Here is an 18,730-nt window from a genome sequence, read left to right on the forward strand (position 1 = left end):
ATGGAAATACAGATTTCCAATATATGCTCCAAATGACACAAGGTTGTGCCCCATAAGCTCCATTTTATCCAAATATTGCAAATTTTTAAAAATGATTTCCCTTTTCTCTGTAATAATAAAACAGTAGCTTGTACTTAATCCCAACTAAGATATAATTAATCCTTATTGTAAGCAAAACCAGCCTATTAGGTTTATTTAAAGGGATCCTGTCATCGGAAAACATGTTTTTTTCAAAACGCATCAGTTAATAGTGCTGCTCCAGCAGAATTCTGCACTGCAATCCATTTCTCAAAAGAGCAAACAGGTTTTTTTATATTCAACTTTGAAATCTGGGGCTAGACATTTTGTCAATTTTCCCAGCTACCCCCAGTCATGTGACTTGTGCCTGCACTTTAGGAGAGAAATGGTTTCTGGCAGGCTGCTGTTTTTCCTTCTCAATGTAACTGAATGTGTCTCAGTGGGACATGGGTTTTTACTATTGAGTGTTGTTCTTAGATCTACCAGGCAGGTGTTATCCTGTGTTAGGGAGCTGTTATCTGGTTACCTTCCCATTATTCTTTTGTATGGCTGCTGGGGGGGAAAAAGGGAGGGGGTGATATCACTCCAACTTGCAGTACAGCAGTAAAGAGTGATTGACGTTTATCAGAGCACAAGTCACATGACTTGGGGCAGCTTGGAAATTGACAAGATGTCTAGCCCCATGTCAGATTTCAAAATTGAATATAAAAAAATCTGTTTGCTCTTTTGAGAAATGGGTTTCAGTGCAGAATTCTGCTGGAGCAGCACTATTAACTGATTCATTTTGAAAAAATTTTTTTCCCATGACAATATCCCTTTAATGTTTACATGATTTTCTTATAGACTTAAGGAAGATCTAAATTACAGAAAGATCTATTATTCGGAAAACCCCAGGTCCTGAGCATTCTGGATAAAAGGTCCTATAGCTGTATGCCCTTCCACTCCTCAAGTTCCCCTTATGATACACTGACCCAGGTAAGGAATTAATAGACATACAGTGGGGTGTAAGGGTTTAGTTTTAGACAGTATGTAAATAATTGATAGTTAAATAGAGGATGACCAGTGTTAGAAAGTGACAATGACTAGTTTGTGTAAAATAAACAGGTGCATGTATCACTTTTAAGCACAATGCAAGGGGCACATCCTACAAGTTGGGGTTTTAGTTCAGTTCCATAAATATTCCATATGCAAGAAAAGCAATACTTTCCAGACAGGAGAAAAATGTCAAATTGTATTTTAATTAAATGTATTCAGATTTCAAGAAGAAAGGAATTCCTAATCAAGCAGAATGCTAACAGCAGATATATTAAATAAAGGGCAAGTGCCCAGGCAAGACAGCATATAGCAAACAATGAGAGCAGAGCCTAGCAACCAGCCTTCAAACAACAAACAATACAGTAATAGTCCCATTGTGTGCAAGTTCGGAATGACCAGAGTGTTGTACAACCCCAGACTGATTTATAATCACATTCTTAGTAATGGAGGGATGCTCTTTATATAAACAGTTGCAATACAGGAACTATAAAGAGCTTCCAAGTAGACTTTAATAAGTAACCTGCGGATCTGCAGATGGTGAACTACAAGTATCAGCATCCTACTAAGAGCATTCAGTATATGGACCACCCTTGTATAGACTGGGGGAACAATCAGGTCTAATATTAGGCTATTAATGAGCACATCAAGTACATCTGAGCTGATTGAATGCAAGGCTGTGTGTATATAGGTTATGTGATCTGTTAACTGGAAACCCATTAAGCCACTAATCCAGAAAGCTCTATATTATGGGAAGGTCAGTTTCCCTAGACTCAATTTCAAATCAAATAATTCCATTTTTTCCCTGTAATAACAAAACAGTACCTTGTACTTGATCCCAGCTAATTGAAGGCAAAGCAACCCTTTTAATTTTTTGATGTTTTTAAGACTTCAAAACGGATCTGACACTTCTCCATGCTAAATGAGCTTTATATTGGGTGGTGTGCCAGAAGGTTGGGGCTTTTTTCATAATCTGGCATCTGATATATGGGAACTCCCCATTCCTCTGAGCACTGCCCTAGGACAGATGGATATAAATCAGAGCAGTGAACAAGAAATAGCCACTGATACGGAGCCTTGGATTTAGAACTAAGAGCCCCTTGGGATTACATAGATCCAGACAGGTTACGTGAATGGTGTTGGGCTTTTTATAGGCATGAATTATATAAAAAGTCCAAAATAGTGGATCATCATACTGTGAATATTCTGTTCTTTGGCTGGGGTCCCTGAGTACGCAGATAAACCAAAGAATATATCCAGATGCTTTTCCTTTAAATAAATGGAGGTATACTAATGAATGAACCGAGGAAACACTTCTGCAGTGTTTATTGCACATTGACAAGCTGAGAAACATCAACATCACTGTACCAGGCCATGTGAGCTACAAGTTTTCATCCTGCTAAATAACTAAAGACATTTTTGGATTGACAAGCAGAATTGTCCAGTCCTCTCCCATTTTCTTTTTTTCTTTCTGAAAACAAAACAAGTCAATTCCCTACCCTTAAACTGACCCTGGTGTACAAGGGGGTAGCAGTGTCATGTGACACAAAGGAACAACGAAGGTCTAAGTTTAAAGGAGAACTAAAGCTTAACTAAAGAAGTAGCTAGAAATGTTGTACATTATGTTTTGTGCTTCTGTACCAGCCCAAGGCAACCACAGCCCTTTAGCAGTAAAGATCTGTGTCTCCAAAGATGCCCCAGTAGCTCCCCATCTTCTGTTCTGCTAATTCACTGCACATGCTCTGTGCTGCTGTCACTTACTGAGCTTAGGGACCCACTCACAATATACAGTACACATAGAATAGAAATGTCACAATATAAGGCTGATTAGTAATTAATACACATAATTACTACATGACAGCACAGAAACCAGTGCAATTAGCATGAAAATGCAATAATCAGCCCTGTAGCATCAGCTAAGATTACAGACCAACCTCATTTTCTGCTGGATAATTAGTGACGAGCCCTAAGCTTAGCTTCTCAACAGCTGCTCAGAGCCCACTGAGCATGTGAGTGTCACAGACACTTTCCAAGATGGTGACCCCTGTGACAAGTTTGAAGTCCTGGATCATTGCTGTTATTGACAAGCTGAAACTTTAGGCTGGTGCAATAAGTTTCACTATATAAAATATGACATTTTTAGCCATATTCATTTTTAGGGTTTAGGTTTTTTTAGGGTTTAGTTCGCCTTTAAGGTGAGGTAGGATTATATGTACACAGGTAAGTGTGGAAAGGGTGTTAAAAAGGTCTCAGTGAGACAGAGGCTATAATATATATAAAAGCCAAAAATATCCTGTGACAAGCCTTGATCAGATATGAGTGAGTAAGGGCTTTTCTTCTGGTCCCATATACAGGCAAATGGGTGCCAAGTGTCTGAGCAAGCAATCTGTGTATGGCCAACCCACATACAGCCAATCAGTTGACTACATTGTTTTTCTATGGGATAGTGAGTGTTTTATCAACTCCTCCTCTGCTGTCAATGACCCAGAGCAAAAAATGCCCAGAACTGTGTTTAGCTAGAAACAAACAAAAAAAAAACTAAAGGGTTTAATATGCTTTAAATCATTTAATATTTTTACTAGTTGAATTGTGTGTTTCTGACAGAACCTCCAATATAGTTTTTAAAGGGAAATACTATGTGACCCCTGGGATGCTGCCATTCTAGCTCTTACATGTCTGTAGGGCCTTGAAGTTAACAGCTGCTAGGCTAGTATGCGGTTAAGAATACAATTAAGGTCACCACCTGTTCATTTTTTTAGGGTTTTTTGGGTCACAGCCTTATTAGAATCTGGCCAACAACTGTCTCTGATGTCACAACCCCGCCCACACAAAACACAAGTACATCCCCAAATATCATAAAGCCCACCCTCATGTGTCAATGCCCCGCCCACAATGCCTTCATCCTGCTCTCTTGTTCGGTTTTTGCAGAGGTCAAAGGTGGCAACCCTAAATACGATTGTAGTGGTCTTATGTAAGTGACGTTTATACTTATAAACAGGATAATATTTCACCTGAAACTTTCTGCATCATCTTTTAAGGTCCATAAGAGGTCCATCTGTGTTTGTGTATGAAAGTATCAGAGTACCAGTTATGTTTTCCCTTCACTCATTTTGCATAAAAGGCAAAGAAAAAATTTAGAAAAAGAAAGCACACTAAGGGGCATATTTATCAAGGGTAGAATTTCGATTTGAAAAAAACGTCGAAATTTGAATTCAAATTTTTAGTTGAATAGGTCCGTTTTCGATCACACAGGTCCTTATTCGGCCTATTTCGAATCGTAAGAATAGTGCATCCAATCGATCCCGATTCAAAATTTTCCCCCCCAAAAAAACAGATTTTTTAAAGTCCACCAATTGACTTCAAATAGGTTCTAGGAGGTCCCCCAAAGGCTAAAACAGCAATTCCACAGGTTTTAGATGGCGAATGGTCGAAGTCGAATTTTTAAAGATAAATTTCGATATTCAATTTTTGAATTTTTTTCAAATTCGAATCGAATTTGGACTATTCCCTAGTCGAAGTACACAAAAAATTGCTCAAAACTCGAATTTTTTTTGATTCGAAAGTTCACCTCGACCTTTGATAAATCTGCCCCCTGATGTTACTGTGCATAACCTAAGCCAGAGAAGCCAGTTAGCACTATTGTTAGCTCCAACATTTTCTTGCTGTATTGATACAATATTTTATATGAATTTTTTAAGTAGTTGTACGTTTTGATCCTGAAACATCTGTACATTTGTCATCTAGTGGAGTAAAGGTGGAAAGTCACAATGAATCACCCTTGTAGATAAAGGGGATGTAAACCCAACTTTCTAATATACATTAATTATGATTTTTCAATGGTTTGAAAGTTATTTGTATACATAGAATAACGGCTGTAAAAAGCAGTATATATCTGTCCCTGTCTGTTCTCTGTCCTGCTGGTCATGGTTTTTGAAACAAGAACAGAAAGATAGAAAGGGGCAGAAAAAAAATTATATGTATTATAACAACTCTGGCTATTTTTAAATAAAGTATATTGGAAATTAGCTTAGATTCACATTTTCTTTAATCAGGCAAAATGTTGTTTTGGGGTTTATATCTATCTAATAAAATGTAATGTCATTTTTTACCCCCCCAACTTTGGAAATACGATATTTGCATACCTCCGAACTGTCCCTTTTTTGGAGGGACAGTCCCTCTTTTGACAGCTCAACCCGCAGTCCCGCATTTGTACTGGAAAGTCCCTCTTTTCTCTGCACTGAACAGCCAGAAAACAAAGTTTCTCACTTAATTGGCTTTTAGCAGAGAGCCCAGAACAGCTAACAGGTGCAAATAAGATACTTTGTAACAATTTTGAGACACAAAAACACAGTTTAGATAAGGAGAAATATTTTCAAACTTTCATAACCTGCTAAATTTTTTAAAACAAACATGGTAATTAGGGGGTGTGGCCACAGAAAGGGGTGTGGTCAAAATTGCTGCACTACGTACTGAAAAAAAATTTTTGTCCCTCTTTTTACTTCCAAAATGTTGGGAGGTATGTATTTGTAATTAAAATATACAGGTATTGAATCTGTTATCTAGAAACCCGTTATCCAGAAAGCTCCGAATTACGCAAAGGCTGTCTCCCATAGACTCCATTTTATCCAAATTTTTAAAACTGATTTCCCTTTTCTCTGTAATAATAAAGCAGTACCTTGTACTTTATCCTGATCCTTATTGGAAGCAAAACCAGCCTATGGGGTTTATTTAATGTTTACATGATTTTTTAGTAGACTTAGGGGGAAATGTAATAAAATTTGCGAAGAGAACAAATTTGCAAAACGCAATGTAATATTCTTCATTAGGCTTTTATTGCATTGCGAATCTTATTTGCACATTGCGAACCTTTAACATCTGCTTGAAGGTGGTGTAAACTTTTGGAGCCTACGTAACGTTTTATTACATATACTGCGCACTGTCGCAAACGATAAAATTCACAATCGATATACTACTGTCGTGTGAGGGGTTAATGGTTCTCAAAGGCAAAATTCTTCGCTTTGTGAACATTTATTCGCGCTTCGAATGGTTTTTGCATTAGTGACCAATATTACATTCCCCCGTTAAGGTATGAAGATCCAAATTACAGAAAGATCCTTTATCCAGAAACTCCAGGTCCGAGCATTCTGGATCAGAGGTCCCATACCTGTATTAACACTTGTTATCAATCAGTGGCCAAACGAGCCCCCTATACCCCCTAACAGTTACAGGATCTTCTTTCTCCTTAGCTAAGCCCCTGAAATCCAGACGGCCTTTGAGAGCCGCTAAGAAAACCCATAAGCACGTCCCTATATTCAAAATACACAGACATGCAGGTCTGAGCAATAAATATTTTGTGGGTTATGGAATTCTTACCAAGAGAGGTGAAAAAAAAGTAATTTCTTTACAGTTTCCAAAAATGAGCTGGGAGCCTCAGAGGTAAATGTAATTATAATTAATTTTATAATTGTGAAGCCTCCCACGTTGCTTTGGATCAACTTGCAGAAGCCTTTAACTTGGCTAAAGCTCAATCAAACTTACTAAATAAGTGTAATAAGTTCATATTAAGATATTTTTGGCACAGGACACAGAATAATCTGGCACCCAGCTTTTGCCTTTTCTCAGTGTTGTACTGCACAGCCTTTCATACTTTCTCATTCAGCCAGGGAGTGACATTCCTAAGAAAAAGACACATATAATCACAGCCCAAACTGCACAGAAATGGTACAAATCTAACTAGTATCTAACCATGGGTGTCCGCAGAAAAATTCCCAGGGGAGTGCAAGTAAGCTAATATCACCTAGGGTAGCATTCCACTGAAGATGAACCTATTCAGGACAATGCATAAGAAGCAAACCCTAAAGTAATAAAACCCTACCCCCCTACCCTACATAGACCCTTCGCCCCCCAGCTTGTAACCCCTGGGGCCCCTAAGGCTTTACTCACCCCTCGTGCATATTCTGTCTAGCGGAGTTCACGACAGCCATCTTCTTCTCTTCGGTAATCTTCGGGAAGTAAATGCCGTATTGGTGCATGTGCAGTTGGAGCAATTTTCTGTTTCGCAACAACTGCACATGCGCCAAAACTCACGGAAATTGCCAAAGCACCGGGTGAAGACCAGAAGATTGCCAAAGCAGCTGAAGATGGCGCCAGTGAACTCCACTGGACAGAATCTGCACCAAGGGGTAAGTAAAGAGTTAGGGACATTAAAATCCCATTTTGACTTTCTTTAATGAAAAAAGAAACCTATATCCAATATACTTTCATTATAAAATGTGTACTGTTTTTATAAGAAACCTGACGGTATGCCGTGAAATTCTCCCTTCATTTACTGCTGTGGATAGGAATTGTCAGATGGTCCCTAACTGCTGAGCAGGGAAACAATCATACTTATGAACAGCAGGGGGAGCCCCCGCCTTACTTCCCAGCCATGCAGAACTCAAGCAGCTTTGTTTATGACGATCCCTAAGCAGCCCAGACCACACTGAGCATGTGCACAGTCTTAGTCTTGCAAAGATGTTTAACAAAGTTACAAGATGGTGACCCCCTGTAGCCAACTTTGAAAGCATAAATTATTTTTTTGATTAGGCTTGTGCTGCAGTAAGTTCATGTTTATATTTCTAGCCTTATTCTATTTTAGACTTTACATGCCCTTTAATCAGACCTTTGGCATATTTTATGCATCTTACTATCTACTTACATTAAGGAAATTGCAGTGAGAGTGGCCAGCTGTGGCTTAAAACTATGTAGCAGTAACAGATACCAGCATACACCCCACAGATTATTCTATTTTTTGCCACAAAGATGGTAGAACTAAAAACTCATGTCTACAGAGTATCAAGAAGTTGAGGAAAGGGAGAGTAAATTCCTTCTCAAACGAATGGAAAAATACCTGCATTCATAAACTCTGCAACCCCAAGACGTGACACATTAAAGCCACTAAGCCATGCGGTTATTTAATTATGTTTTAATGCCAAAATATCTACAGAATAACAGAATGTGCCATTCTTTTCCTGCCTGTGATGCAAAGAGCTCTATTCATAGCTATCCATCAAACTATATTAGGAATTGTGAATTCAAGAGGCGATTTATTTGTATTAGGCATTAAAGCCCTTACAGCAAAGATTTACCTTTTTTTTCACAGCAGATTTGCATAGTTTTCTTTAATAAATAGGAAAATAAATGGCTATATCCAACAGTCAGTGCCCCAGTTAGCAATATTGCAGTTAAAATGATTCCCTATATTGTACAGGAAACATGATGTATCTATATATGAAAAAAAAAGTAACTTGCTCTTGTTGCTTTTGATGGAGAACGCGAGTGGTGAAATATCATTAAAATATGGACTTGTGTGTTTTCTTAATTAGTAGTGGGTATTGGCCTCAGTTAAATTGTAGTAATTAAAAAAACACATATTGAGAAAGTTTTAGTCTGGATAAAATCTATTGGTATATATTGATATGGTTGTCGGTATCCTTATTCATTGCCATTACTGGGAACGATTGGCGTGTTTTTATATTTGGGAATGTGCCTAGCTAATGGCATGTCATAGTATGGTTCCTGATCAAAGATTTATTCTTTACAATAATCTAAATAAGTCAGCTGAGAAAGAATAATAGTAAAGGCTGAGACAGACGAGAAGATTCGGGGATATTTAGTCGCCCGGTGACAAATCGCATTTTCTTCGGGTGACTAATCCCCCGAACTGCCTCCCCACTGGCTAGAATCTAAATCAACGGCGGGATGGCCCTTGGAGCGCTTCGTTTTCCCAGGCGACAAAAAAACGAAGTGCTCCTAGTGCCATCCCGCCGACGATTTAGATTCTAGCCAGTGGGAAGGCAGTTCGGGAGATTAGTCGCCCGAAGAAGAGGAGATTTGTCGATGGGCAACTAAATCTCCCGAATCTTCTCTTCTGTCTCTGCCCTAAATGTCCTAAGTGTATGTGTCTACCTTCTTTAACTTTAAGTCAAACAATCCAGAGGCACACAGAACTAATGCAAGCACGGAACACCTTGCACGTTTATTGCGGAATAGCAGTGCAATGTTTCGGGGTCAGGCCCCTTTATCAAGCAACTTGCTTAATAAAAGGGCCTGACCCCGAAACTTTGCACTGCTATTCTGCAATAAACGTGCAAGGTGTTCCGTGCTTGCATTAGTTCTGTGTGCCTCTGGAGTGTTTCACTTCTAGACTGAATTTGGGGTTGCCGGTCCTCTACCATTGTGCCTAGGGTTGCCACCTTTACTGAAAAAAATTACCAGCCGGTGGGGGGCGGGCACAAAAAGGGGGCGGGCCATGATGGGGAAAGTGGGCGGGGCTACATAGTGTGCCACGAAAGGGGGCGGGGCAACATCGTCCCAATGTCAAGAACACTGCAAAAAAGGTAAGTTCTGTGTGAATTGGGGGCAGGCCGAGGGCTTTTTTTAAAGGGTATTACAAATTACCGGCAACTGCATTGCCGGTAAATTTGGTATACCGGCCCCCGGCCTTGGCAGGTGTTTTACCGGCTAGGCCGGTAAAATACCGGCCGGGTGGCAACCCTAATTGTGCACCAGACAGCATTGTAATTATCTCTTACAAGGGTGTGCGAGAGCCAAATCTCTTTTGTACCTTCTCTATCTTCCCATTTACAGCCAATGCTGGCAACAGATTACTCACCAGACAAGCCAACAGGACACAGAAAGATATTATTATGGCATGAACATGTAACTGCAAGGGACAAGTATCACATACGTATCACAGGCAAGCTTTACATCTTTTTTGGAGAAAAACACATACATCATCTGCAACATGATTTATTTCATGAGAGGCGTTTAAAGTCTCTGCAAATCTACTGAAAGGGAGAACAGTTCCTGTGGCTTGATTCATTGGCAGCTAATGTGCATTGTTATTTAAGTGGGTAATTGTAAGGCAAAGTTTGTGTGGGTGTTGTGGCTTGTAAGAGAGAGAGAGAGTGGGATGAGTGAGAGAGAGAGGGGAGAGGAGTACTCTTAGTAAAGGAGACCTGGGGGAGCTCACTCTGTACCACCTGTTCCCACCATTCGCCTGTAAATATCTGGAATATCAAACCATTTTCAGCAGCAAAACAATAACTTGTCTGGGAACTGCATATCAAAGCTTGCTGGCACTGTAAAATTCTAATATTTAATTTTGCTTTGATATCGAACCAAACCTTTTTTTTTTCAGTCTAGAACATGTCTAGCCTGCGAACTCTATTCAGCTCTCTGCACTGCATCCCAGCAGGGCTTTTTAGCACCGCGTCTGCTAATCTTTCTTTAGTAGCTTTTCTCCCATATGCCAGATAAACGGCGATGCATTGTTTTAAAAGGAACGCTCACCGGGAGCACTTATACTTGCAAATACTTGATAAAGTTTTGACAAAAGAGTCAGGGAAACTTTGTAAGAAGATTGTAGAATGCAGGGCATTGTGTAATATGAAAACAAACTAGATGTATTCAGCTAATTTGTTGCACTTGATAGTTATAACTTAACTTTTCCGTGCCAAACATTATAGACCTCCCTTGGGACATAGACAGTTTAAAGGACAATCCTTCAGAGTTGCCATTCCAGTTTCACCGAATTTATCAACCAGCCATACTTTGAATGACAGACTGGATGATGAACAGAAGCGTGAAATGCAATAAATAAAGCTCAAAATCCTTATAATAGTTTTATTTCCATACACACAACTGCATTGGGAACACTGCACTGTATAAATGTTTGTTATTCCTTTAGAGAAAATGAAGAAAAGGAAATTTTAGGCTGTTCCAAATCCAAATTTTAGGCAGTCTTTGCATTCTTCTTTCCAAACTCAAACATTCACTGTATGAACTAAAAAATTTTGCTTTCCTGAACTAATATTTAGTTGTATAATCAGTGTTTCTGAGAACTGCTGCACATCTGTGTTACATGGAGTCCACCAACTTCCAACAATCTGTTACATTCCACAATTCTTCTGCATTTCTTGCTTTTGCCTCAAAAACAGCATTTTTGATGTTACCCCACACGTTTTCTATTTGATTAAGGTTCGGGGATTGGGCTGGTCTATCCATAAACGTCAATTATTGGTCTGGAACCAAGATGTTGCTCATTTACTGGTGTGTTTGGGGTCATTGTCTTGTTGAAACTCCCATTTCAAGGACATTTCCTCTTGGGCATAAGGCAACATGATCTCCAAGTATTTTGATGTATTGAAACTGATCCATGTTCCCTGGTATGAGATAAATAGGCCCAACACTATAATATGAGAAACATTTCCATATCATGATGCTTGTGCCACCGGCTTGACATTGTACTGTGACTTGTATTTGGGGGTCACCTTAAAAACTGTCTGTGGCCCCTAGACCCAAAAAGAACAATCTTGCTTTCATCAGTCCACAAATGTTGCACCATTTCTCTTTAGGCCAATCAATATTTAGCTAGTGATGTTGGAATGCTATTATTCTGAACACAACATAAGATAAGATGCCGAATCGGTCCGATATCGACAGCTTTAATCTGCCCGTGTATGGCCACCTTTAGTCATTTAAATACTTAAAATAAATACCCATAATGCTTATGCAAGAGAGGGTTGTATGTATGAGACCAGTCTGATCCAGCCTGGACCTCTGAAGGTAATTACACCACATGGGTCATGTTAGTCACCTCGAATAGTGATCAAGTCTTCTGGTCTTTGTTCCAGGTAAGTCCCACTCAAAGTACATTGGTTGAAAACTAAATGGAAACCCATAATCCTTTTTTTCCCCATGAACAAGTAGATCTAGATTCCAACTCTTATGCTCTCGTAAGTTTGTGTGGGGAGAGCAAGCCCTCAATAAAAGAACACATCAGATGACGTGCTCGCGCATGATTAACCAGGGATTAATTACATCTTAATTTGGATCAAGTACAACTACTGTTTTATTATTACAGAGAAAAATCCGGATTATTTGGATAACATGGAGTATATGGGAGACATTATATCCATAATGTTATCTATGGGGAAAAAGTACACTAGATATCCTCTTTGACAGTAATCTGTAATTTATCCTTGAGAAACCGGATTCAAATGTCGTTCTAAAAGTCTCTCCTAATCTGAAACAACACAGTCTTTTTGTTTTTACATGTGGCTGGCAGCATACACCTGTATCATCATGAAACACATAGGCAAAGCCATTTGCTTACAATGTATTTAAAGGCTGACAAAACCTTTCAGGGCTGCAATTATGAGATCAGTAACACTTCTACACTCTTTTTATTATCCTACAACTCCACTGTATCCCAGGGCAGAGTAATTGAAGAGTATACACCTTCCACAGAGAAAAGACAGAATTTGAGGTGTTTTTTCCTGGAATAAACCATAGGATTATTAGAAGAATGTGTTTGTTTGTGTATCTGTAGCACTGCTGTCAGGCAAAATCCTGGATCAAGGGTTTCTTATCCTAAAGGTGGACATACACACAAATATTATCATACTAAAAAAAGTTTTGCACAATGTTCAGTGTATGTATGGCGTTAGATTTGTCGCTGGGCTACTAATGTCCCTATCTGCCACCACCCTTAAAATTCAATAAACCTAATAGGATTGTGTTGTCCCCAATATGGACCCATGCAGCTTAGTTACCATCACGCACAAACTACTGCTTCATTATTACAGAGTATTATTTGCTTTAAAATTGAGTTTTTGGATAATGATAATGACCTTTAAGAAATTCAGAGCTTTCTGCATAACAGATGCTATACGTGTACCTTTATATTGTCATTTATTATCTGGAATGTTTGGGGCATAGGGTTATCATTCTGCTATTTGGAACACCGTACTTTAATCTATTACAGAAGTGAAGGAAATAATAGATTGTTTATATAGTGAATAAAGAACCCCCTATTGTAAAATCTATGTATATTATAAGTCACAGAGGAGTTCTATTACCATATAAAAGCATGAGGCCTTCTATTATCCTCCAATTTCCAACAAGGAGTACTTAATCTATTATATGACATCACTACTCACAGTTCATCAACATCTGCCAGGGTTTACTGCTGAATCATCAGATAGAGGTAGAATTCTATTGTTTTTTCTTGTATATCTGACCATTCAACTCTTTTTAAGTTTGTAAATGAAAATGAACAATATTTCCTATAAACAATGGTTGAAGTAAAGATCCCGTGTGGCCACCTTTAGAAGCCTGAAAACTCTCACACGGGACCCTTTCTGTAGACTTGGCCTCTTTTTTTTTTTTTTATGGACAGAAGATACAAAAATCCTGAGCAATATTTATTCAGCAAGCTCTTTAGCCCAGCAATGACTAATTCAGGTTTCTTTCTCTTTGCCAAATCATAACATAACTATTAATATCCACCCTACTGTAACTAGGTGGGTATGAATTACAAAATAAAATGTAATCAGAGCACTGGAATCTAGCGTTATATGGGCAGCACCAAATCTAATTACTGTTGCGTCCACTGCAAAGTAAACCCTCTTTATTTTCACATACACAGGGGGCTCTATAAATATATGGTTACATTTAGGGATGCACCAAATCCAGGATGTAGGATTCGGCCAAACCAAATCCAAAACCTAATTTTGCATCTGCAAATTAGGAGCGGGGAGGGAAATTGCGCGACTTTTTGTTACAAAACCAGTAGAAAAATGTTTTTCCCCTTCCCAACCCTTATTTGCATATGCAAATTAGGATTCAGATTCAGTTCGGTATTCAGCCAAATCTTTCAAGAAGGATTCGGGGGTTCGGCCAAATTCAAAATAATGGATTAGGTGCATCCCTAGTTACATAGTCCTGACTTTTCTAATGCTTGGGGGTAACACACACTAATGTTTGAGTGTTCAAAATGAACTTTTACGGTTATTTATCAAAATCATTTTTAAATAAAAAAGTCAGCCCAAACTAGAATCCACGATTTGACCTTATTTATTCTTAAAAAAGCTTTATCTAATCGGTTCCAGTAAAAACTCTATAAAATCAAGTGAAGTCAAGTTTTTTCCCCCCGAATTGCTTCATTTTTTCGGGCTGTTTCACAAAAAGCCTGAATCTTTAAGATTTTCGGGCTAATTTCAGCGCAGACCGCAGAAACTTCAAAATAGGATAGGGACCTCTGCCATTGACTTCACCTCAGCAGGTCTGAGATGGCGGATTTTCTGATTCTGACTTTTTGCTGCATCAGGATTTAATAAATCTTGAAAAATTCGAGAAAAAGAAAAAAAGCCCAACCGCAGTTAGTAAATAACCCCCTTAGTGTTGGAGAAGGCCAATTACTTTTCAAGCCGTGAGCTCCAAACTGTATTCAGAGCCTTCAACCTTGAGGAAAGGGCCAATCAGCCAGACTAGAGCAGAAGGTCCAGTTGTGTTAATGGATCTCATTCTCTTGTCTGAGTTCTAAATCAGGTAGACTACCCTTGTATACGTAGGGGTTTATACAGAAAGGAAATGCAGCACACAAAAGAGAAACCGAGGGAAAAGCTAGATACATGGCAATAAAGGATATATTTTAATTTACCTTCATAATATTTTACAGTTATTAAAAGAATGTATTCAATTGAAGAAAAATGAAATTAAGATACAATTGTAATAAAACAAAACAAATTCAGTAATAGAAATTCAGGAATACAAGTATTCTTACTGTAGATGAAAAGACAAAACCTTTTGCTACATGTTTACAATGAATAAATGTCAGTATAATAATTTAAAATCGGCACTGGGGTTCATTTAATAATGTGATGAGATTTCTATCATTAGGATTACCATTTTCCCGTGATTCCCAGCTGTGTACTGATGTATGAGAACATGGGGCCAGGCTGATGAATTTTCCCCAATAAACGATCTCTATCCTTATTCGAAATACTAATGTTTGCCTCCAACATCTGATGATGTAAAATATTAGGAGAAAAAAAAAACAATAATAAACATTAAACAATACAAAACAAACATTATCGGTGGTTCTTATAGAGCAGAGATGTCTAAATCCATTGCAACGTAAGGCTAAACATACACTATACTATTTGTCCAGTTTTACAAAAACACATTATAATTAAGTCCATTTCTCTCCTGTGCAAAAAGTTCATAGCAGTCCATAATTGGGATATTGTCTAAAAACTACTGTAAAACACCATATAATCTTTTGTTCCCATAATTATGATGGAAAAACAGCTAAATATATCACCAATGGGGCAGTTATCAGTCCAGGCACTGGATCAATTATCCACATTGCTTGCTAAAAACAGCCACACAAGCAGATTCTGGGAGATTAGTCACCCCAGCGACAAATAGCCTCTTCTTTGGGAAGACAATCTCCCTGAACTGGAAACTTCGGGCGACTTTGGAAAACGAAGTGTCGCGTGTGCATTGCCGCAGTCGATTTTAATTTTAGCCAGTGGAGGGCAGAGGGAAGGCAGTTCGGGGAGATTGTCGCCCTGAAGAAGAGCCGATTTGTTGCTGGGGCGACTAATCTCCCCGAATCTGCTCGTGTGGACTGACCCTTAAAGGATAAGTAAACCTTTAAAATAAGTGAATGTAAAACTGATGAGGGGGGTATTCTAAGAACTTTTGTAATTTAAATTCATTAATTATTTTCTTTTAATTCCAAGATATTAAGGGATACATGTACTGTTAAAATTAATGAATTTTGTTACAACAGCGCCACCTGCTGGTCAGTTTTCCACCAGTCTGACCAGCAAGTAGTCAAGGAAATTGTCAGGAGAAAGAAAGAGGCTGATGTTCTTCTGCTTAGGAAAGATGCGAGTAAGGTTTCTGATTTTATTCCTAAGCAGAAGAACATCAGCCTCTTTCTTTCTCCTGACAACTTCCTTGACTACTTGCTGGTCAGACTGGTGGGGAAATGACCAGCAGGTGGCGCGGTTGTAACGAAATTCATTAATTTTAACAGTACATGTATCCCTTAATATCTTGGAATTAAAAGAAAATAATTAATGAATTTAAATTACAAAAGCTCTTAGAATAGCACCCTTATCAGTTTTGCATTCGCTTATTTTAAAGGTTTACTTTTCCTTTAAGTGCAGAAACATACGGTCAGATTAGGGGAGATTAGTCGCCTGGCTATTAATCTCCTCATCTTCAGGGCACTATTCTCCCCGAACTGCTTTCCCGCCGGCTAGAATGAAAATCGCTGGATTGAGGAAACTTTGGAAATCCAAAGCGTTTCTTATGCCATACCGCTGGCAATTCATATTCTTGCCAGCGGGTCCGTTGAATCATTTGAATGTGTTAATTGCCTTCCTGACATTCAAGTTTTTCAGAGGGGAAACTCGATTCGAGTTCAATTAAATTTTTTGGGTCGGGGCTATTAGATATTGTATATTAGATAGAATATTAGACGTTCAAATTTTTTCTTAATTAACATACCATTGAGTTGTGAGTACATTTGAATTAAGATAAATTCACATAAATTCGGCCCATTCGTGGTTTTAGTCTTTTTTTCTGTTTACAGATATGAGCCGAGTTGTTTTGAACAGAAAGGCGCTGATAAATTTCCACCGGTGATGTATTTGGCTGTATTTCTTGTCAGTTTAGGGCACAGAGGAATAGGTGTGGTTAAGGCAAGATAGACTGCTTCTGAGGAATGAACTCTGGATCTGTATCTGTATATGGATGCACCGAATCTAGGGATTCGGTCTTTTTCAGCAGGATTTCGGATTTGGCCGAACAGAATCCTACTTTGCATATGAAAATTAGGGGTGGGGAGGGAAATCGTGTGACTTTTTGTCATAAAACCCCTCATTTGCATATGCACATTAGGATTCCGCCAAATCTTTCGCAAAGGATTTGAGGGTTCGGCTGAATCCAAAATAGTGGATTCGGTGCATCCCTACTTATAAGCAATGTGCATGTGCTTAGCCTCAGATTGCCATGGAGAAAAGATCATTTCTGTTTCAAGTTTCCTTCTATTTTTTTTTATCTTTGCTTCATGAGGGTCAGGGTATCGGGGCGCCTTTAAATACTTAATGTTAAAGCCTCACAATGTACTGTATCCTCACAAAGAGAGGAGGAGACCACTAAAATGCTGATGTGCTAATATACAGCTGATTCAATTATTTTATGAACTGAAGTGGCTGGTAATTTGCTGAAAACGTGACAATTTTTTTTTTTTTAACTTATGTCGGACACCATATACACAATATCAAGCTACAGCATTATCTACCCCATAAATAAGCCAATAAGCGTAGAACATGCAACGTCTCGTTCATCAGTCAAATACATTTAAATGTTTTGCGTCATTCTGCACCTTATACAAGGATTTTTTTTTCCCCGCAAAACACATTAATAGTTACATTATTTACAAATGATTGACAGCATTAAGCTTCCAATACTCGTCATAAACAACCGTACAAATAGTTGGAAATGGTGTGACGACAAAAAAAAAAAAAGGCTGAAATAGAGAAATAACACTTGTGAGCAGTAATTATACTTACTGGGAAATGAGTTCAACCTATGGATAAATATTCATCAAACCACTTAGCAATTTGGAATGGCCATTTTGTCTACTTGCCAGCATTTTAGAAACATTGTGGATTTTATTCTTCATAGATGGACAAATGGGGTTTCCCTGCCCCAACAACAGCCTTACAAAGCAGCCATTTTGCTTATACCAACTAATGGGAGGGATGTCCTACTACATGTTTGAAGACCACAAAGACACATTCCATCCAAGATGTCCTGAAAACGATTCGGAATGCACAGAGTTCCAAAACGGGGCCGGAAATTGGTTTGAGAGATATATATCTATATATATTTATGCAGCACATACAATTTTCCACTGCATTAAAACAGGTTGGTTGTAAAGAAAGGTTTCTACCTCTCTCTAATGCACTAGTTCTGGCTGATTTTCCACAAAGGGCAGCACACCGCTAACATAGTAGGCTATACCCAGAGAAAGAAGAGCAATGACGAGGAGCAGGAGAAGAACTCTCCAGAAACCCAGGTCCTCCACAAATTCCTGCCAAGTGGTGCGGAAGCTTGAGAGGACCCCTTCGCCCTGCTGTAGGTTTGGATTCAGGAGGGAGTGACTTTCCATTGCACTGTAAGAAAAAGGGACATATTAAAATAGCCACTGCAATAAAACCCTGTGTCACGAACACGGTACTTCCAACCGCACGTGACTTTAGGTGTGGCTATCAGGGGTCACTCACTCAGTCTCTCACCCACCTTGCACACAGGTTAGACTAACACAAAAGCACCCCAAACACCAACCAACACCCAAAAAACTCATTCGCTGCCACCATCTATCATTCACAGGCGATAGAAACCTAATGTGACTATTCCCCTGTTCTCTCTAACAGGTAATAATTCACAATACACCTACTGATTCAACAAGTACTTCAGCATGCAGAGGGTTAAGGCTCACAGTTACACTCTTTCAGGCTAGGTTCGTTTAGAGCATCAAAGACAATCTTATTAAATTCTCTTTAATATTATAAAAGGTATAACAGTGCAAAATACAAAAAAGATGTTACAAAAGAGACATACATTCAATAATACAAGTACAAACAGTTGTAAAATAAAAGGGAAAACATGGAAAACCTATACTTAACTCCAAAGATATAGAATTCCTGGTCCTGGAGGCAAGGGGAAACAAACGGGATAACTTCCAATCGCAATTGGTCCTCCAAAGTAAATCCAAAGTTTAGTCAGAAGAGCTGACTATTTATTAGTGATTTTAGGGCATCAGGTAACTGCA

General features: G+C 38.7%; 1 protein-coding gene across 4 annotated transcripts in view; it reads right to left on the bottom strand.

Annotated features, from left to right (window-relative positions):
* Positions 1-17,302: 17,302 nt before the first annotated feature.
* Positions 17,303-18,730, bottom strand: part of ankrd46.S (ankyrin repeat domain 46 S homeolog) — a 32,306-nt gene continuing 30,878 nt past the window's right edge. For all 4 annotated transcript variants that reach the window (XM_041567942.1, XM_018223872.2, XM_018223871.2 and 1 more), the window contains one exon: positions 17,303-18,071. In XM_041567942.1, the coding sequence (XP_041423876.1) occupies positions 17,855-18,071 (217 nt within the window). In that variant the 3' untranslated portion in view covers positions 17,303-17,854. The remainder of the gene's footprint in view (positions 18,072-18,730) is intronic.

The sequence above is a fragment of the Xenopus laevis genome, chromosome 6S, assembly GCF_017654675.1.
Source record: "Xenopus laevis strain J_2021 chromosome 6S, Xenopus_laevis_v10.1, whole genome shotgun sequence".
Lineage (NCBI taxonomy): Eukaryota > Metazoa > Chordata > Amphibia > Anura > Pipidae > Xenopus > Xenopus laevis.